The sequence below is a fragment of the Neomonachus schauinslandi genome, chromosome X (genome assembly GCF_002201575.2).
Source record: "Neomonachus schauinslandi chromosome X, ASM220157v2, whole genome shotgun sequence".
NCBI lineage: Eukaryota > Metazoa > Chordata > Mammalia > Carnivora > Phocidae > Neomonachus > Neomonachus schauinslandi.
Genome location: NC_058419.1, coordinates 113,278,162 through 113,300,447, shown reverse-complemented (window position 1 = coordinate 113,300,447; position 22,286 = coordinate 113,278,162). Strand labels below are relative to the sequence as shown.

The 22,286-nt window shown below is 42.8% G+C and overlaps 1 protein-coding gene across 2 annotated transcripts in view; it reads left to right on the top strand.

Moving 5' to 3' along the window:
* The window catches only part of REPS2 (RALBP1 associated Eps domain containing 2), a 214,810-nt gene that overhangs the window by 166,839 nt on the left and 25,685 nt on the right, over positions 1-22,286 (top strand). For both annotated transcript variants that reach the window (XM_021681025.1, XM_021681017.1), the window contains exons 15-16: positions 20,463-20,546; positions 21,663-21,808. In XM_021681025.1, the coding sequence (XP_021536700.1) occupies positions 20,463-20,546; positions 21,663-21,808 (230 nt within the window). The remainder of the gene's footprint in view (positions 1-20,462; positions 20,547-21,662; positions 21,809-22,286) is intronic.

The window sequence follows — 22,286 nt, the reverse complement described above, 5'->3', positions numbered from 1 at the left end:
AAATCCCGGACTGAGAACTGGAGAAGCCTGCAACCAGGAACTGCCAAAAAAAATAAAAAAAAAAAAAAAAAAAAAAAAAAAAAGGCCTTGAGAAAAGCCTACTCTCTAGCCAAAGGACTGGGAAAAGGGTAGACAAGCTAGATAGAAACCTTTTTGACAACACCTGCCCTACCCCAGCCAAATACTACGGATGTCCCTCCCTGTGGTGTCATCAGAGACCAGTCTGGGAGTTGGTCTCTTGTCCCTCACTTGGTGGCAGCAGACAACTTGGGGTGGTACTTTCCTAGCTGGCAAACATGGTTTTAGCAGAGACCAAAGGGGTCTCCTAACCCTGATCTGATGGCAACAGGTGGCCTGGGGAAGCACCTTATACCCCGACAGACAGTGTCACTGGAGACAGACCTTTCCCAATAAGCAAACACCCAAGGAGTTTGTCACTTGTAGACCTGCCCCATAACAAATGCTAAAGGGAGTTCTCCAGACTGAAATGAAAGGACACTAGACAGTAGCTTGAAGCCATAACAAGAAAGGAAGAATGCTGAAGGTAGCCACATCGGTAAATCTCAAAGCCAGTAGTGTTGATTTGTAACTCTTCTGTTTTCTATATGATTTAAAAGAAAAATACTTAAAACAATAATCACAAATCTGTGTTAATGAGCACACATATATAAGGATATAATTTGTGACAATATAAGGGGCAGCAGGGCTGTAAAGGAGTAGAGTTTTTGTATACTCTTGGCACTAAGTTGGTATTAATTCAGATTTGATTGTTATAAAGTTAAGATGTTAACCAATCCTTAGGGTAACTACTAAGGAAGAAAACCTAAAAAATATAAAAAATATGACAATGAGAAGGTAACAAAAATGGTATACTAGGAAAAAATCATAAAAAAGGAAGTGATGGAACTACTGAGGAACCAAACAGGTATAAGGTTTTTAAAATGTAAATTTTAATTTAATTAAGAAACAAACAGCAAATGGCAGAAGTAAATCTTTCCTTATATGTAATTACTTTAAATGGATAAATATTTCCAATTAATTGGCAGAAACAGATGGATTTAAAAAGTAATCCAACTACATGCTTGTCTACAAGAGACTCACTTTCGATCCAATGTTAAAAATAGGTTGAAAATGGAAGAATGGGAGGGGTGCCTGGGTGGCTCAGTCATTAAGCGTCTGCCTTCAGCTCAGGTCATAATCCCAGGATCCTGGGATCGAGTCCTGCATGGGGCTCCCTGCTCCGCGGGAAGCCTGCTTCTCCCTCTCCCACTCCCCCTGCTTGTGTTCCCTCTCTCACTGTGTCTCTCTCTGTCAAATAAATAAATAAAATCTTAAAAAAAAAAGCAAATGGAAGAATGGAAAAAGAGGGCGCCTGGGTGGCTCAGTTGGTTAAGCGACTGCCTTCGGCTCAGGTCATGATCCTGGAGTCCCGGGATCGAGTCCCGCATCGGGCTCCCTGCTCAGCAGGGAGTCTGCCTCTCTCTCTGACCCTCCCCCCTTCTCATGCTCTCTATCTCATTCTCTCTCTCAAATAAATAAATAAAGTCTTAAAAAAAAAAAAAAAGAATGGAAAAAGATATTTCATGCAAATAGTAACCAAAAGAGAGCCCGGTGGCTTTAGTCACATTATACTAAATAGACTTAAAGACAAAAATTGTTACAGGACGTAGAAGGACATTATATATTGATAAAAAGGTTATTCCATTAAGATGGTAAAAAACTTATAAAAATATACACACCTAACCACAGAGCCCCAAAATGTATGAAGCAAAAACCAATAGAATTGAAGTAGCAGACAGTTCTACAAAATCTCACTTTTAGTAATGGATAGAACAACTGGACAGAAGACCAGTAAGGAAATAGAGGATGTGAACAGCACTCTCAATCCCCTAGACCTGAGCGACATCTATAGAACACTCTACCCAACAATAGCACAAGACGCATTCTCTTGGGCACATGGAACATTCCCCAGGATAGACCAGATATTAGTCACAAAACAAGTCGCAATAAATTTAAAAAGATTGAAATCATAAAGAGTGACCAAAGTGGAATGAAACTAGAAATCAGTAATGGATGTAACACAGGAAGATTCACTAACATGTGGAAATTAGGCAACATATTCTTAAAAAAACTAGTGGGTCAAAGAAGAAGTTACAAGTGAAATTGGAAAATACCTTGAGATGAATGAAAGAGAAAACATAACAAAACCTATGAGAGAACAGTACTAACAGTACTCTGGGGAAATTTATACCTATAAGCACTTATATTTAAAAAGGGATCCAAAATCAGTAAGCAAACATTATACCATAAGAAATTAGAAAAAGAAGAGCAAGCTAAACCCAAAGGTAGCAGAAGGAAGGAAATGATGTAGAGTTGAGATAAGTGATATAGAGAATAGGAAAACGATAGCAAAATTGGTTTTTGTATCCTCTGTTTAAAAGGCTTTATTTTTTTTTTTAAGATTTTATTTATTTGAGAGAGAGAGAGAGAGAGACAGTGAGAGGAGGAACACAAGCAGGGGGAGTGGGAGATGGAGAAGCAGGCTTCCCGCCGAGCAGGGAGCCCGATGCGGGGCTCGATCCCAGGACCCTGGGATCGTGACCTGAGCCGAAGGCAGGCGCTTAACGACTGAGCCACGCAGGCGCCCCTAAAAGGCTTTATTTTAAACTAAACTCAGATTCTGATAAATTTATCTCTCACTGTAGATAATGTTGTTTTGAATTTATCAAGGTCGAATATTCCAGTAGAACTATTCTGTTTTGTGTAAGGTTTTTTTTCCCTGTATTAATTTTGGCAGTACATTTTACTGTACCTTCCCTAGTTGTAGGATTGGTTCACAGATGACTCACATTGATCATCAGAGCTCCAGGTTGGTGTAACATGAAGACAACTGTGGTTTAGACCAGCCTCTGTAGATTGAATCTTGAGAGTTCTACAGGTCCTCTCACATAAGGATTTCTTAAAGGAATTTGAAAGCTGTTCTCAAACAGTTGGCATTGAATGAGAAATTAAAAAGGTAGAGGAAACTGCCGTAGTGATAAGTTTAGGGAGATGACAGAGATATAGTGAGGAAATACTGGCATTGTATTAGTAGAGGGAAGATTAAGGATAAATCCCTGCTGTTTAAAAGAGCATACATAGTTTTGCCAGCTATCAACAAATGCTATTAAAATGTATGCCAAGAATTGTTGAAAAGAAAGGAAAAGTTTTATGATATTTATTTTAGTATTATTAATAAAAATAAAAAACAATACAGACAGATGTCCAAGAAGGTGCCTCTGGTTAAGGGTATTGTCTATCTGCCTAATAGGGTATTAGACATCTATTAAAATGATTATATGGAAAATAGTGGAAAAGAAGGATAACAGCTGAGTACAGAAATGTTTCCTGATTGTACCACATGAAAGTGTTTAGTAGACTTTTGACAGTAAGGTGTTCTGCCTTCTCAGGGTGATCTGGAATGTCTGTGGAACACAGTGATTGGACCCTTTGCCATGGTCGGATTTTGAATTCCTTTCTCAGCGTTTCTGGCCTGTGTTCCCTTCCCAGTGGACTTTTGAGGTTTTTAACTCCTCGGTGAATTTCCACTAACTCTTTTTAGGGGCCTCAAGGGGTCACTTAAATAATTCATTTATAACTTAACTATGTCATCTTATAACTTGTTTATTATAAGTACATTCTCTATTTTGGGGAGACTATATGAATGGTATATGTGTGAATTGGGGTGTCCGCAAAGGTCTCCAGATATTTCAGTCCAAAATGTCAAGTGTCTGCTGTCAAGCATTTGGAGGTAAACTGCTAAGTAATTGGTAGTAGTTTAGATAGCTCTTTTTGGTGGGAAAATTATGTAGTTTTTCTTTTAAAGAGTTCCTCTTCCAATTAACGTTTAGGAAAAAGGGAAAAAATGCTCTCTGATAGGACAATTAGAATTTTAAAAAGTCACTCAAAGCTTCATCAGAAGAAACTGACTCTTAGGAAGCTACTTTTAGACACCATGCTCTCAGAACTTATGTCATATTGCATAATCATATAGTTAGGTTAACTCCAGCAGTTATGAGGTTCAAACACAGTGTTTACTGAAATCTATCATGTAGTTTTTTCTCTTTTTCTTTTTTTTTTTTTTTTCATCTACTAGTTTTTTTCATCCATGTTCTCTGGATAGTAAACTCTCATTGCCCTTTCTCTTAAATGGTAATTTTGTATTGTGCAGAATTCCAGATTGAAGGTTATTTTCCTTCAGCATTGTGAATGTATTACCTCCTTGTCTTCTGGTGTTTATTGTTGTTGCTGAGAATTCTCTTTTTGGTTCCTTTGGATTGACTATTTTTTCTTTAGGGTGGCTTTTAAAACTTTATTTTCGATGTTCTATTTTCATTTGACTGCGATGTGTCTAAGCATAGATTTAAACTTATTTATTCCAGATGATGCTTGGTGTGCGTTTTCCATCTGGAAAACCATGTCTTCTAATTTGGAACATTCCTAGTCATATCTCTGCAGGTTTTGATTCTCTACTTACTCTGTTTTCTTTTCAAAGTCCAGTTAGCTATGTTTCTGTGTCTGTCAATACACCTTTTATTTCTGGTGATGGCTCTTTCAGTCTTTTTATGTTGTGATCTCTCCTGGCCCTCGGTGAAACCTTTATCTTCCAAATTAATCATTCTTTTGTGTAGCTGTATATGAGTCCAGGTTTTATAGTCCATTCTTGTTTCTGTCAATCTGTTCTTGTTTCACTTTTCCCCCATTTCTGTTTCATACTTGTCTTTTTTTTTTGGTAAAGGAATACAAGCAGGGGGAGTGGGAGAGGGAGAAACAGGCTTCCCACAGAGCAGGGAACCTGATGCAGGGTTCAATCCCAGGACCCTGGCTGGGATCATGACCTGAGCCGAAGGCAGACGCCCAATGACTGAGCCACCCAGGCACCCCTTGTCTCTCTCTCTTTTTTTAAGGATGCATTTTCTACTTTTAACTTGGAGAGGATTTAAACATAATTATTTTGAAGTCAATTTCAACTTGTTCTGTTTTCATTTTTTTCAAGAGTAAAGTCATCTTCTCTCTCTCTCTCTTTTTTGGCTGTTCTTCTTAGTATTGGGTTTTTTCTTCATGCTTCTGGAAATTTGTTTAGTGGTCTTATTTTGAATTGGAGTTTAAATTTCATTCTCAGTTCTGGAGCTCCTCCCTGTCCAACAGTTCATGGTGTGTCTGCCAAGCACACCCCGTAGCCCTGCACCCATGGGCCTCCAGTGTAGGGCTAGTTCTTATAGTTGAGGTTCAGCCCTTCTGTCTGGTACACATGTCAGAGATGGTGCGGATGGCACCAGATGGTGGCTTAACCAGGCTGCAGTGCTCTATCTGCTTCTGTTTACTTTCTTTTCTTTTTTTTTTTTTTAAAGATTTTATTTATTTATTTGACAGTGAGAGACACCGCGAGAGAGGGAACACAAGCAGGGGGAGTGGGAGAGGGAGAAGCAGGCTTCCCGCCAAGCAGGGAGCCCGACGAGGGGCTCGATCCCAGGGCCCTGGGAACATGACCTGAGCCGAAGGCAGACGCTTAACGACTGAGCCACCCAGGCGCCCCTGCTTCTGTTTACTTTCATAAGTAGGCAGTTCTGAGTACATTTCCAGGCTTCATCCTGGTTTTGCAGCTTTACAGGTAGTGAAGCACCACCTTAGCTTCTGGCTTCAGGAAATGAGCGTGGCGGAATTCCCCTGCCTCATCTGGGGCATTTGAATACCTGTTACTCTGCTGTGTATGAGCTCTCAGCTGCCTCTGCCTGCTTCTGAACCCTCAGCCTCGCTGACCACTTTGTAATTTGACCCTACAGGGATGTTGAGCTTGCTTCTGAGTGTGTCTAAGTCTTTTTAATTTTAACACTTTTTATGTTCATGCTCTCTCATCTGTCCTTGCATATTATTTTACAGCAGAGCAAGTTGAGGTTCAGAAAGTGAAAGTGAGTTCCTTGGAGCCTCTCAGCTAGTGAGTGACAGAGCTAGCTAGCCCTTTTTTTTTAAAGCTAGCTAGCTCTTGTAAAGAGGAGAACTGGGAAAGGTTTCTGAGGAGGTGCTAGAAATTTAATGATAAACATTTAGAGAGAGAGTGGAATCACTCATTGCACAGGACAAAAATTAACTATAGATTTGCTAAGCAAAAGTTAGCAAGAATTTCCAGTCTCTGTGCCCACCAATAATTTTCTAAATACGAAGTATTTCCTTTTTTTGGTGAAGATTTTATTTATTTATTTGACAGAGAGCGCAAGCAGGGGAAGTGGCAGGCAGAGGGAGAGGGAGAAGCAGACTCCCCGCTGAGCAGGGAGCCCGATGCGGGACTCCATCCCATTACCCCGGGATCATGACCTGAGCCGAAGGCAGACACTTAATGACTATGCCACCCAGTTGCCTCAAAATATGAAGTATTTCCATACATTAAGCGAAAATGCTAAAGTGCAGTGCAGACTTACATTTATCTTGGCCAAAATAGCTTTCACACTTTGGTCAGTGGACCATATCTGGTGTAGCAAAAGGCCAAGTGTTGTAATCCTTATTCTGTTTTTTAATAGGAAACAAAAAGGCAGAACTTCTGTTTAATAAATAATTATGTATAGTGCTTATATGTCAGATGCTCTTTTAAGGGCTTGATGAATGCATGCTTGATCTTCATAACAACCATACTCGATAGGTTCTATTGTTATTCTCATTTTGCACATAAGTAAACCAAGGCACAGAGAACTTCAGGAATTTCCTCAAGGTCACCCACAGCAAGTAAGAATTAATGGGATGATTCTAATCCTGGCTATCTTGCCTCAGAGTGCCAGTTCCTCCAACTATGCTATATGCTAGCCAACCATGTCCCAGAATTAGTTTCTTTTGGTAATTTCTACACCCAGCATGGAACTCGAACTCACAAGCCTGAAATCAAGAGTTGCACGCTCTTCTGACTGAGCCAGCCAGGCGCCCCTTAACATGTCTCTTCTTAACAATTAGTTTCCCCCCTTACTGTATTGTGTTCATGGTATCATTGTATAAAGCTGACTTTGCTTGCATCATTCCTCTGGAAGATGCCATAAGTTCATCCTGTTGATGGAATATGCTTACAACAGGTCCATACTTTGCCAAGAACTATGATGGCACAAAGGTTGTGATATACTCATGCCTAACACCATCCATTTTATTATGTCTCCTGGTGTGCCTATGTATCTCATTTAAATCCATTTTCTCATGCTGTATTGTCAAGGATTATAGGCAATAGCTGGATGCCATATTTCCTATAACTAACAGGCTACCTCAGTCTTTCCCCTGGGGGTCAATTATGGTTGGTTTCTAGGTTCCTAAACAATGGAATCCTTATTTCTCTTCTCTGTCCCCCTCACCACAGTGACAAAAACCAAGAAGTACTCCTGTGTGTCAGGGAAGGAGCAAGTATGGAAGTGGGGCAGGTTGGAAGGGTGTCCAAATGTGCTGTGGTGTTCATGGGAAAGGACAATGGAGGACAGCTAGGAGTCAGACCCAGGGAGGCACCTTGACAGAATAGTTAAGGACATGAGCTTGGGGTTCAAATGGCTGTGTATCTTTGGCCAAGTTATTTATTCTCTCTGTGTCTCAGTTTCATCACGTATAAAGTGGGGTTAATGGTAGTGTCTACTTTCATAGGGTTGTTATAATGATTAAATGAGTATCCATAAAGCACTTAGAATGGTTCCTGGCATATAGTCAGGCCTCAGTGCAAAGTAGCTGTTACAGTTATTATCACTCCAGGCCCAGCAAAACAGAAGCAGGTTCTCGTTGGCAAACACGGAGGAGCAGACTCAGGATAACCAGAAATTAGTGGCCGGTCCTAAGCCCAGAATGAGTGCTGGACTGGCTTACTAAACCACTTGTAGTAGAATGGCATTCTTTCCCTATTTTGTGACCTTTCGTAGGCTGGCCCTCTGCCTACATCAGGGGTCAGCAAACTACAGCCTGTAGCTCCAAATCCAGATCATCGCTTTTTCCTGTAAATAATGGAAACATGAAGGAGGAGAATCGATGGAAAGACAGGTAGGCCTCCTCATAAGCCTTTTAACCCACCATCTCCTAACTCAAGGATCATGATGCCTATATTTATAGTTTGCAGCTTTGCCTTGAGAACCTTTATCTGACCAAGATGCTCTGTCTTTCACATCTCACTAGCAAAACCTTGAGCAAATATTCTTTATTCATTTGGCAGCTTCAAAGGCTTGCTCTGGGCAGGCCTTCCTAACTTTGTGTTTCTTAGGCATAATCGGAAGAAACCAGACTAAGGCCTTGCCTTTAAGGTGAGAAAGAGGGAAAGAAACCCATCCAGGAGAAACAGGATAAAGGATTTCTTTCTTCCCAACTCCTCTTGAATGCCCTGTTCTGTTCAGCAAATTCTGTATGTATCACTTCCTGGTGTGTTGGTAAACGTTCCCTCTGGAAAAAGAAAAAGCCCCGCTCTGTAGCCTTTCCTGTTGTCTGTGTTGTAAAAACTTCCACCGTGGCTGATGGCAGGTGGGGCTGGGAGGTGATGTGTATCATCAACTCATTGGTACTAGTGTGCTCTGTAGTAGACAGCTTCACTTGCTGCTGAATCCTTCTGTCGGATTCTGTGTGTCACACAGGAACCTTTTGTTTGTTTGTTTGTTTTTGGTCTAGGGCACTGTTGCAGCCCAATCCCAGAATGTGCTGTTAGAAATGGGACCATATTTTTGAAGTCACTAGAGATGAAACTTCCCTCTTGTTTATATTTAACTTGTGCCACTAGGTGGCACTTTAAGGCCATTACAGGAAAGGCTCTACTGGATTTATTTTTTAACTTTTTATTGAAGTATAACATGCATATTGAAAAGTGCACATTGAGTGTGCAACTGAATGAATTTTCACAAGCTGAACATACGTGTATAATCAGCACTCAAATCAAGAAACAAAATATTACTAGCACCCCAGAAAGTCCGTCTTATGCTGTTTTCCAGTTACTATCCCTTCTTAGAGTTACCATTATTCTGATTTCTGATAGCGTAGATCAGTTTTACCTGTTTGCTACCTTATATAAGTGGAGCCATGCAGTATATACTCTTGTGTCTGGCTTCTTTTGCTTACATGATATTGTGTGATTCATCCATATTATTGTGTATAATTGTAGGTCATTGCTGTATAGTATTCCATTGTATATGCAAAGATATCACTGCTTTCCACTGTTGATGGACATTTAGGTAGTTTTCAGATTTTGGCAATTATGAATCATGCTGCTATGCATATTCATGCACAAGTTTTTGAGTGGATGGATGTTTTCATTTCTCTTGGGTATATGCCTACAGTAGAATTGCTGGGTCATAGGATAGGCATCTGTTCAGCCTTAGTAGGTACTGCCAAACAGTTTTATAAAGTGTTTGTACTGATTTATATTCCATTAACAGTGTTCCTGTTCCAGTATTTATATCCTTATCAATACTGGATTTATTCTGTGACTGGCTCCTAACTCTTAAATAATTTTTATAGTTCCCTCTCTAGCCAGCTATTTCTAATTGAAATTTTTAGAAGCCACCTTCTTGTGATGGACATAGCTCCTGCAGGAAAGGCTGTGTCAACCCCAAAGTGGACATTAATCATAGTCTACTTATCCGCTATCACTAGTTAGAAAAGATGTTGTTCAAATATTTCCATCCCTAATACAGAACAACAGAACTGGGAATGGAATTGAAAACTTTAAGAGTGGTAAAATATCCAGTGAGGCTAGGGCTAGGGCTTTGAGGCACTTGGAAATTTTTATATACTTTTGCTCTTGTTGCCAGGCCTATGTATGTCAGGGTTGAGGGACCAGCAAAAGGGATTTCTAAAGGCCTCATATCCAGATGTCTTTGAATTGTGATGGTGGTGGCTGCCTGTTGAGAAAGCGTCCGTTTGGTATGGCAAAAGGCATGCATATGGCATCTTTTTTCAGCCTTACTCAGTGGGAAATGTGAATCTCCAGAGAATCCTGTCATAGATCCCCTTAACTATGAAGTCTATGTTGTTGACTCTGCAGAGAACATTATCATATGGCTTTTAGGTATGTGATGAATAGAGGGTGGGGCTCAGACTTGACTCAGATTTCTATTAGTAGAAATTGGAAATAGAAGGACAAAACCCCAGTCATAGTAAAAATATTTGTCTTTTAGACCAAAATAAAACACCCGTGGTCCTTCATCACAGTAAGTCTGTTTCATGGATATTGTCCATAATCCAGTGGCTTCCAGAAATCCCCAAGAGATTATGCTATGTGACTGCTGTATGCAGAGACTAGTTGCCCATTATAGTTACTGATGATCCATTTCTATTGCAGTTGTCCCTGAGCTCCTCTTTCAGTGTTCCCCTGGGTGTCGCCCTTGTTGGATTGGCCAGCTGTAGGGGGCCACCAGAGATGTTCAGTGTAAGCTGCTTGAGATGTCTGTGCTGAGGCAGCCATGAAATCTGAAAGGGCTTTTATTTTTAAAAGCTTCTTCCCTCCGGTATTGATAGCAGCAATATTCAGTGGCACAAATTTGGATTATGGGTAGCCTGCTTTTTTTTTTTTTTTTAAAGGTTTTATTTATTTATTTGAGAGAGAGAGAATGAGAGACAGAGAGCACGAGAGGGAAGAGGGTCAGAGGGAGAAGCAGACCCCTTGCTGAGCAGAGAGCCCGATGCGGGACTCGATCCCGGGACTCCAGGATCATGACCTGAGCCGAAGGCAGTCGTTTAACCAACTGAGCCACCCAGGCGCCCCTAGGTAGCCTGCTTTATGGGATCTGTGTATACTCTAAACTGGAGTCAGCACTTTCTCAGTCTAGGTTTTCACCTTTTGGCAAGAGAGGAAGAGTCCTTTATGTTGAATTGGGTGCTCTTTGCAGTTGCAGAATCTATGCCTGGGAAACCCAATTGTATATTTACTCTTTTTTCTTTAAAGATGTATTTATTTATTTTAGAGAAAGAGTGAGAGCATGAGCAGGGGGAGGGGCAGAGGGAGAGAAGAGAGAATTCTCAAGCAGACTCCCCATGAAACTCAGAGCCCGATGTGGGGCTCAGTCTCACGATCCTGAGATCATGACCTGAGCCAAAACCAAGAGTCGGATGCTTAACTGACTGCCCCACCCAGGCGCCCCTGTATATTTACTCTTAATTATGATAGTAGCTGCCATTATTGAGTGGCTACTGTGTTACTGTGCTTAGCCCTCTAGACAGCTATTTTGCTTAATCTTTACAAATGCTAGGATTTAGGTGAATTATCCCCTTGTGCAGATGAAGAAACTGTGTCTCGGAGAGGTTAGTACATGCCCCGGTTATATACCAAACAAGTGCAAACCCTGGATGGATTCCAGAGCCTCTGCCCTGTAACTGATGTGCCCTGTGGCTTCAGTTATGGCAGGATGAATTCTTGACTTGTCCAGTGGAACACAAAACAGTGTTGGGTTCATCACTAGCTCATTCCACACATTGATTTGAGTACTTGCTATGTGCTGCCATTCAGCTTAGGCACTGGGGAAAGGACAGTGAAGCAAAACACAGATCATGCACTCCAAGTGCTTCTACATCAGCTCCATTTCTGTCTCTCATAGGTGACTTGGGTCATGGATTTTGGCAATCGTTCTTGCAGAGAAGTTCAGGTTTTTTTTACCCTGTCTCTGAAAGTGATTGTGGCATGATGGGCTTTGCTGTGGCCACTGTGCTGCATCTTCTATGACTGGATGTGACCACGTGGCTTTTTCTCATGTGCCCTTACCTAGCAGAGGTGGAGGTCAGGTGAAAGGTAGGCACCAAATGACATTTAGAATCCCAGTGGGATGCTGGAGATTCCCTAGAGGCCATAGCACAGTCATCTGCTCATCTGCCTCGAATTTAGCTGCTGCCTTTGTGATTCCCAGTCTTGGGCTCTGCCTGAATTTTTGGGTGATAGATGAAACTTGAGTTTCTTTTTCTAATCTGTCAGCATGAGTATTACAAAGTTTATAAAATAAATTCACCAATTATCCACATCTTAGCAATTAGTTCTGCAATTTAGACTATTTACTTTTTTAAAAAAAGATTTATTTGTTTATTAGAGAGAGAGCGCACGAGCGGGGTGAGGGGCAGAGGCAGAGGGAGAAGAAGAGGGAGAGAGAATCTTAAGTAGGCTCCCTGCTGAGCACGGAGCCTGACACAGGGCTCGACTCTATGACCCTGAGGTCATGACCTGAGCGGAAATCAAGAGTTGGATGCTTAACTGATTGAGCCACCCAGGTGCCCTTAGACTACTTAATTTTTAAAAAGTGATTTGATCTCCTTTCCCAGTTTTATTGAGAAATAATATACATCTCTGTGTAAGTTTAAGGTGTACAGGATGATGGTTTGATTTACATATATTGTGAAAGATTACCACAATAGGTTCAGCTAACATTCATCTTCTCATATAGATAAAATAAAAAGAAAGAAGGGGCGCCTGGGTGGCTCCATCGGTTGAGCATCTGACTCCTGATTTTGGCTCAGGTCATGATCTCAGGGTTGTGAGATCAAACCCTGTGTTGGGCTCTGGGCTGGGTGTGGAGCCTGCTTGGGATTCTCTCTCTCCCTCTCCCTTGGCCCCTCCCCCTCCCTCTCCAAAAAAAAGAAAGGAAAAAATTTTTTCCTTGTCATGAGAACTCTTAGGGTTTACTCTCTTAATAACTTTCCTATATATTGTGCAGCAGTGTTATCTATGGTCACCATGCTGTGCATTACATCTCTACTACTTATTTATCTTATAACTGGAAGTTTGTACCTCTTGATCATCTTCCTCTAATTTCCCCTCCCCACTGATTCTTTTTTGTTGTTGCAAATTTGATGTTTATTTACTTATTTACTTTTAAGATTTTATTTTATTATTTTTTAAAGATTTTATTTGTTTGACAGAGCAAGAGAGCACAAGCAGGGGGAACAGTAGAGAGAGAGGGAGAAGCAGGCTCCCCGCTGAGCAGGGAGCCCAATGTGGGGGCTCAATCCCAGGACCCTGGGATCATGACCTGAGCCGAAGGCAGATGCTTAACCACCTGAGCCACCCAGGTGCCCCAAGATTTTATTTTTTTTAAGTAATCTCTACACCCAACATGGGGCTTGAACTTATAACCCTGAGATCAAGAGTTGCACACTCCACTGAGTGTATCAGCCAGGCACCCCACAAATTTGACTTTTAAACAAAAGTATTACTGCTGAAGATTTTGCCCAGCTTCAGATATTTATTTTATGAAACCATATGGCAGACACCCCTATTCCCTCTATGGTAAATGGACAAGAAAACAGTTAAGAAGCCTAGTTAGTTTTAGTGCAGCACCTGTGGCCTTTTTCAGAGCTGGACCTTGGAGACTTGGTTTTCTCATCTCTTAAATGAAGAGTTTGGGCCATCGATGGTCCCCAGTTGGTCTGACTGGCTACATAAAAATTACCCAGGGAGCTTGTTAAAATAGAAGTTTCTAATACTCCACCCCTAGGAGATTCTAATTAGGAAAGTCTGGGGTAGTATCCAAAAGTCTGTAATTTATAAAAATTCCCTGGATAATTCTCCTGTGCAGCTATATTTGGGAACCACTGGGCTTAGAAGGTCTAGAACAAACAGAATGGAGTTGAGAAGGGATTTCTGGTCTGTTTGAAGATTCAGGTAATACTTATGTGCCTGGAGCGGGATCCATATGGGCAAACTAATGTAGTTATGATGCAGAGGCAAATTGGAGCCAGATGATAGAAGATCTTTAACTGGCTGAGTATCCCTAAGGCCTGTGGTGCTATGCCATAGGCCTTAGGGACCAATTGAAGGGATTTGAGGAAAAAGTATTTTGATGAGAGAAGGTGCTTTACAAAATTATTTCCTCAGTGTGTGCAGGGTGGGTTGGACTGGGAAAAAACCCAAAAGCTAGAAAAAGACCCAGGGCAGTTTTTGCAGTAGCCCAGGTAGGAGGTGTAATGAGCACATGGACTTAGATGGGAGCTATGGGACCTTTGCAAAGCTAGCCTGCCTGGGTGGGACTGGAATCTGGGACATGTTGTTTTAAGCTTCTTTAAAAAAATCCATAATTTATCAGTGTTGTGTTCATCTGCTTTAACTATTATAGTGAATGATTTTATTGTGTTTTTGTCCAGGAGCTTTTAAAGGAAGCCCAGTAAATAAATTCATGCAGAGAAGTAGTTGGCAGCAGCAACAGCTGCTCTTGTAAGGAAGGAGGGAGGAAGGGAGAAACGAAGGGAGGCCTTTCTTGCCAGGCAGCAACCCCATCCTTACCCTGCCTCCACACTCTTGGGGAAGGGGATCTAGCAGAGGCTCCCCGGAGCTGGATCTGCCAACCACTCTGCAGAATGCTCCTCTCGAAGGATTAGGAGTGGAATGTGGCATTTGGCATTTGAGTCCAATGGAATATTTTTCCTTTGTTCCTCTAAAACCCAGTCTGTAGGTCAGTGTTTCCTAGAGTGTGTTCCACAGAACATTAGTTCTGCTGGATGTTAATAGGAGTTACATGAGAGTTAGAAGTTGACGCCAAATCAGATCGGGAAGTGCTGGGTTAAGCAAAGGCAGTGGCTTCCTTTACCTCACAGGATTTCAGAGTGTGTGTGATGTGCTATGTACTCTGTGAATTTCTAGGAGGGAGATAGACTATGCCGTGTTCCCTAAGCTTATCTGGAGATTCTGTTTCCTCTAGTCCAGGGGCTGACAAACTATGGCCTACAGGCCAAATCTGTCCCACCATCCTGTTTTTGTAGATAAAGTTTATTGGAACATAGTCCCACCCATTCATTGTGTCTTCTTTGGCTACTTTAACACTCAGTAGCAGAATTGCACATATGCATTGGAGATGCAGAGACCAAATGGCCTGTACAACTAAAAATATTTATTTTCTGGCTCTTTACAGAAAAGGTTTTCCTATCCCTGTCTAGGCAATTCATAGAACTGGTATTCCCTGGAACCCCTATTTGAGAGATACTGCTGTAAGAAGATAGAGGTCGGTTGTTTTAGCACTGCTTGTGATGAATCTGCTTAATTTTATTCAGCTTTTATGCTGCCATATTTCTTTCCCCCTGGCTTTAAACTATTTCCTCTCAACCATTTATCCATTGTTGAAGATCAAAATCTGGCTCCCATGTGTCATTGTTCTTTCCTTTCATTTATCACATACCATCAATCACCAAGGATGTATCCAGTCTCAAGCCACATAGCTCTCAAATCTGCCTATCCCCACTCCCACCAGACTGGTTTAAGTGACCATCATCTCTTGTCTTGTTTTCATTTTCGTCTTTTAAGTGAATTGCCTCTGCCCACTATGGGTTGCTTCTAATACATTTTACTCATTGGATTCAGAATAATCTTTCTAAAATGCAAATCTAATCCTATCACTTCCCTACTTAAAATCTTTCAGTGCCCCCCCCCCCCCCCCCCTTAAGGCCGTCAGGGTAAGCTCCAAATCCTCAACATGGACGTATCAGCCAAGGTCTGGTTGGGAAATCAGAAACCACTCTAGGTATTTCACACTGGAAGAGATTTCATTTAAGGGATTAGGTACTTAAAGAATTAGCTGTGCTAGAGGAGCAAAGACGAGGGAAGGCCATCAGTCAGGTTTGCCGCAAGTTTCTGAATGTTAAGACATTGCAAGAACTAAAGGAAATACCTGGACGACCTCAGGCTGCCCGCAGCATCTAAGTAATGATTTGTGGGGAAATGCCTGAGGCCACTATAAGATCTTCTGACTGCTGAATCCCATGCTTTTCTTCCCACCACTGCCTGAGGAACAGTAACACAGCTTGTTTCTCTCACCTTCTTGGTTTCATGTGAATGACTGTCGGAGTCAACAAGGAATATTTTTGAAAGGAGATTTTATAAATGTTCTTCCCAGGCTTTTAACCCCTGCAACATAGGGAAGAGCCTGGAAGTGGGGAATGGTGCTGAGTGGCAAATAGACCATCTGGGACAGTGATCTCTAAGACCATGTGGGATCCACTTCACTGCTTTTCTCCAGCTTTGGCTCTCTTATTCTTCTCTACTGTTCACCCTTATTCTGTACCCTACTAGACCCCAAATTTCAGACCTATTAGAGTGGGTGTTTTTAGAGGCCTTGAACAACTGACATTTACTATCTCATAGTTTCTGTGGCTTAGAGATTTAGGAGAAACTGATCTGGTGGTTTCAGCTCAGGGTCTCTCATTAGGCTTCAGTCATCTGAAGGCTTGACTGGGGCTGGAGGATCCACCTCTAAGGTGGCTCTCCCACATGACTGTTGGTGGGATGCCTTAATTCCTCGCTACATGGGCTGCTTGTTAGGACTGATTGAGTGTCCTCACAAGATGGCAGCTGACTTTTTCCAGAGCAAGTAATCCTAGAGAGAGACCAAGGAGGAGAATACTAGAGTGCTTTAACTCCCTTGTTTTGGGAGCAGTTTGCCTGGTGTCTCAGGTCTGGTTCCCAGAAGCAGAACATGAGATGAAGATTTTTGGAAAGTGATACATGAAATATGTGAAATAAATATCTGTAAAATTGAGTAACTGAACAAACCCTTCTTCTAGTGGAGAAGCAAGATGCTTAGCCTTCCTAGGCCTGTGTCCATTTCTGGGGAGCTAGCTGAGCAGGGACCATGTTGTCCCATCAACCATGGGAGTGGGCAAAATCCCAGAACAGATCTCTACATTTGGAGTGGCAGCACCCTCTAAGTCCATGTAACTCATACAGGCTTTTCCTTGCAAAATTAGGATGAAACTATATTTCTTATTTGTGGGTAGGGAAGTATTAATATTAAAAATATGAGATATATATTTTTAAAAGGAACCTTAGCTGGAGTTTCAATGAGCTCTTGGCTAAAAGTACATTTTCCTGCCTTGCCACATCCTGGTTGGGTCCATGTTACATTGTGAGCTGTGAGGGAAGGACTGCCATTTGTACTAGTAATTGTAATCCACAGGATTCAGGCATTGGATTTCAGTTCAGACAATGAGAACTTTCAGACAAGGGCATATTGTCCATATTCATAGAGTTGTTCTCTACTTTAATATATGGAGATAAAAGGGAGCTGCTGAGGCTCCCCTGTTTCATGGGTTATCATTCTCTTCAAGTTACCTTAGAAAAGTCTGAAGAAATAGCAAAGAAATCTCCCCAGTTTGTTCTGCTTTTCAGCTGCTAAGCCTTACACTATTTTCCTGAGGGAAAGTGAAATAGTTTCTTGCAAAGAGGGGCTTTTGTATCTCTAAATCTCATCTTTAGTTGTTGGTTTTTTTTTTTTTTTTTTTTTTTTTTTATTTTTTGTTTTTTTTTTTTTTTTTTTTTTAATACCACAATGCTAGTTTTCTTTCCTCATCTCTTTTCCTGGGATAATGTCTGGCTCTGGTGAAGCTCTGCCTTTCCAGGACCTTCGTGATTCCTGTGCTCCAGGCCCCTCGCAAGATTTTACTCCTCTGAATGTTCCATGGATGGACCCATTTAGAATCAGTCATGGAGTGGGGAGGGGAGGTCTTGATGTTCCTCCCAAGGAGGTTGATGGTGAGATTCCACCTCACATAGTGCCAAGGAGCTGTTTGTTCTTGGTTGTGGAGCTAGAAAACCTCAGCCTTTAGATCTGATTTCAGGAAGGTAAACCTGTAAATGGAAAAAATTGTCAGGCACTTTTCACAACTGCTTTTTCATCCTTCCCAACTCCCACTCTATTGTCGTTTGGGTTTTTAGAGATGTTTAAGAGAAAGCAGAGGCAATGACAATGACCTTCTACTACTTTTGCTATGCTTGGAATCCTTGTTTTTGTTGAAAAGAGGGTCTGATTTATCATTTCCCTCAGTATTTCCACAAGAGGGAGACTGCTTTTCTCCTCAGGAAAGGGAGCATTAGGGCAAACACTTCTCTCTGCCTGATGATGGAGGGGAGCTGAGCAGGTGAAAGGCGAGACTGGTCCGTCACTCCTTTTCTCTCTGGCTGGCTGGCAGGATGTGTCAGTGCCTACCTGGGGTCCTGCAGAGGACTGCATGCATAGACTTGAGGCCAGAACATTTGTGTTCCAAGCAATAGATTTGCGGATGGAAGGCAAGAAGGGGCATCAGGTCCAAGCTGTGTTCTTCCGCACAGGTCAGGGGAAGCCCTGCGTTTGAGAGGTTGTTGGGCCCTCACTCAGCCATTAATAAAGCTGACATTGGGCCCGCAGATCTTTTTCTTTTCTTTCTTTCTTTCTTTCTTTCGAGAGAGCGCACGTGAGAGTGGGGGGAGGGGCAGAGGGAGAGAGAGAGAGAGAATCCCAAGCAGGCTCCATGCTCAGCGAGGAGCCAGTTGCAGGGCTTGATCTCAGGACCCTGAGATCATGAGCTGAGCCGAAATCAAACTGAGCACTTAACCGACAGTGCTACCCAGGCGCCCCTGGGCCTGCAGGTGTTGAAATATGACATCATTTGTTAGAACCCCCAGGGGAGGCGGGTGAACTCTTACATTCCCCATACTCTTGATGAGGAATGGCTCTCAGATAGCTTTGCACGGCTGTTGCCCGGGTGTTTCAAACTCAGTGTGCCTGAAAGTGAGCTCTTCTTACATCTGCTTCTCTCATGGTTCCTGCCTTGGGGATAGGCCTCTGAATTGTCATGGTGTCCTAAGCTGGTGGGTACTGGAGCTTCCTTTCTCACCATCCCCATGCACTGCCCCTCTAGGTGGCTGTACCCTGCTTATCACTCAGGTCTTAGCTGTGACATCACCTTCACCCAAATCTTTGCTGACCCACATGGCCTGGGTGTTCCTGGAGCCCCCATACTTACTCACCAAAGTCTGAATTCCACTGAAGCATGTTTGCCCCATCATTTCTTTGCCTTTTCCAATAGACTTCAAGCTTCTTGTAAGAAAGGTCTAAGTATTGTTTATCTTGAATACCAGCTCTAGCACGGGGCCTGCCTGCAGTAGCTGGTCAATAAATATTTCTTGAATGAGTACCACTTGGGCCCAAGAGTACCTGAGGCTGTATAGCATAGTGGTCACAAGCCCACCATTGGAACCTGAGGCCTGGGTCCAGACCCTGCTGTTTGTGTGATCTTGGGTGAGTTCCTCAACTTCTTGATCCTCAGTTCTTCACCGATAGGACGGGGGTAATAACTATTTCTTAGGACTGTGATGATGAAATGCTTTCATTTATGCAGAACTCCTGGAGAACTGTGTGACACAGTGTTTGGTGTTTCAGATAAGTGTCGACAGCAGCAGCAATACAGTTATCCTTAATGGAAGGGAGAAGACCATAAGCAAAACTTGGAATGAGAAATCATGCATGTTGAGTGCCTGCATGATGGGTTTGAAGAGGTGGAGAGGTGGTTGGGAATCAAGGTTTCTAGCTAGGGCAATGCAAATGTAGGAGCAGATGGGATTGCTCTGGAAAAGAATGAATGGTGGTAGGAGGAATACGGTGGGAGAACCAAAGACAGAACCTTGAGAAATCCTATATTTGAGGGATAAGAGGAGTCAAAACAGGAAAGAGAGATAATGATTACCAGTAGGAGATTGTAGTTCATCAGATGCCAGGGACAGGAGTTTTAAAAGATAGGGGTGCTGTGCTGGGCAGAAGGCTTGGGAGAAAACTAGAAGAGGCAGCAAGAATCCAATAAATGGGGGAGCATTAGTGCCCTTGTCTGTTTCAGTAGAGGCAGAGGAAGGAAGAAGCCAGGCTCTGCAAGGAGTTAGAGAAGGCCAGGTTAGGGACAGAATGGACACCCTAAGGATGATTGTTGTGCTGCAGATGCATATTACTTTGTGGGTAGAGGACTGATGTCACTATAATGAAGAAGTCATGTTAGTTCATACGGAGGGTTTTTTCTTTGCATGTTAACACTTTGCATTGATGGCTAATAGCAGCTGCATGTAGCAGGCCTCCTGGAGACAGGGAGCAGCACATGGTGCCTGGTCTCCCTGTACTCTCCTGCTTGGTTCTCTGGCATCTGCTTGGTCTTGAAGTGCTTTGGGGGCAGTCCTCGCCAATCTTTGTGCGTTTGTTCCATACCACTTGGCAGCCTCAACCCTTCTGTTTACTCCTTCCATCATGCTCTCTCACCCCTACATTTTTAAGGTAAAGAGTCATATCTCTTAGAGTGTTTTTCTTAGGTATTTAATGTTTTTTAAAGTTTCAGTTTTTTTTATTATGGTTACTGTTTTTGTTAGTGCTTGGGTTAAAATTTTAGTTCATTTCCCAGCCCTTTTTTTTCAATAAGCATTATTTATTATTATTTTTTTTTAGTTTGAGCTTGTAAAACATTCGTTTTTAGCAATACCTGTGTCTAGTTATAGACAACACTACCATGACTCCTTTTCCTAAGATTGAACAATGCTGGAAGGGGACATGGGAAGGAATGGCAGGGTCTAGAGAAGGTTTTCTCAAGGATCCAAAGACTTGACCATGCTTGGCTGCAAGTTGGTTTAAATCAGCTTCCACTTAGTGACATTTTCTAAGTGCTGTCCATTATATATTTAGGTGTTCATGTTTTTGCATTTTTATCTTCTCTGTGATATTTCACTACAGTCTGAACAAGCATCTGAGGCTGAGATACACCCCCAGCTGAACAGAGCCCCCTCTCAAGCTGCAGACAGTAGTCCAACAAAGAAGGTAAGGCCTGTGGGAAGGTGCCTCTGTGATGGCATTGTGAGCCCCTCCCCTGGGCTTCTGGTCTCTGTTTGCAGATCTGTTTTACTTTGGTTTCAGTGTCCTGACCTGAATGTTAATGATCCAGCTTTCCTAGAATTTGGTTTTTTTGTGAAGATTAGGGTGCTGATGATTCTTGGGTCTGACCTTGATGTCACTGACAGTTTGCACTTCCTCTTCAGCCTCCCAGCTAAACATGGCGGCCTTGCTTTTGGCAAGTTGAGGAGGGGTGGTGGGGAGGGCCAAGTGCCTTTGGCAGAACCCTTCATGCTACTGAGGCTCTAGGAGGGCCTCTGGTGGGGGGCGGGGTAGTCTGCCCTTCTTTGTCCATGTGCCACAGTCCCCTCTTGCATCTTGGTGTCTTCACCATAGCCCACCAGTGTCACTGAGTCCCAGGTCACTTGCTCAGGAGGTGCCACTCACTTGTGCTCTCTGTTCACCTTGTTACCCTCTCCTTGCTGCTCCCCATTTTTCGAAGGCCCTCCTCTGGTCAGAGCCTGGGTCCTGGGCTTGGGAGCACGGGGGAGGAGAGGCCTCCCAGGAAGCAGGCTGGCTGTCTCCTTCCAAAAGACACTGTGGCCCTTGAGCTTGGCTTCATGTATGAATTGGGAGTGGAAGAATGAGGAGCAGATGACTGAGACCTTCACAAACTTCAAAACTTACAACATATTCCCACAAGACCCAAAGTGAGGCAAGAGCGAGCTTTGTCTTCAGTCAGAAAAGGCCTCATGGTGTGAGATGCACACAGCATTGAAAAAAGGGAGGGTGGGCAGGTGGGCCACTGGAATCTGATTCCTGGGTCTTTTCAGGTGCAAAAAGCGGTAATAGGCTGTAAGCAGGGAAAGAAAAAGGAAAAAAGAAAGGCCCCTAGAATCTGATGCCCATGTCCCCGCCCCCCTTCCCTCCCTCCCCCATTCTCGCGAAGCCATGCATCAGCTTTATATCCTCGGGTGTGGGGTTTGAACAGAGTGTGCACCTGACCTGGGAATGGGCCTAGGAGGAACATGAGCACATGGACATGATGGGGGAGCATTTCAGTTTTTAACTTTTGGGTTTTATTGTTTTGTATTTAATCCACAGGACATACCATATTCTCAGCCTCCATCAAAGCCCATCCGAAGGAAATTACGACCTGAAAACCCAGCTCCAGAAAGCCAAGAGCCTTCTAGCACTGTTGGCGGGGCAGCGTCGGCAGTGACCGGGAAACCCCACACAGCAGTCCAGAAGTAAGTACGTCACATCAGGGAGGTCAGAAACTACCTTTTCAATCTTCGTATGCATGTACATGTAAATCTGTTTATATTTATACCCATGGCCATAGAAGGGTGTGATTTTATGGCTGTAGTTTTGCCTTCCTCCTTTCTGTGGTGGTACTACAGGCTCCCAGTCACCTAGAAAGAGACCTTCTAAGCTATAGGACTTAACCTGAGCCAAGGGGCAAGCGAGTACAAAGCTGTGGTGTTTCAGTTTGGTTTGATTTCCTTCCCTTCCCTCCTCTCTTCCTCTCCTTCCCACCCCTCTTCCTTGTGCTGGGCCACGTTTTCCTAGGAAGAAGACAGTGATAAAAATGGCAGTTTCCCCTCTTTGCCTGTCTTATGCTGCCCCCCAGGGCAAATGGCTAGCTTCCTGACCCTCAGACCCAACTTTGAGTAGATGTGCTTGTGATTTTTTTTCATTCCCCAGGAAAATTTTCTGTTGTCGATC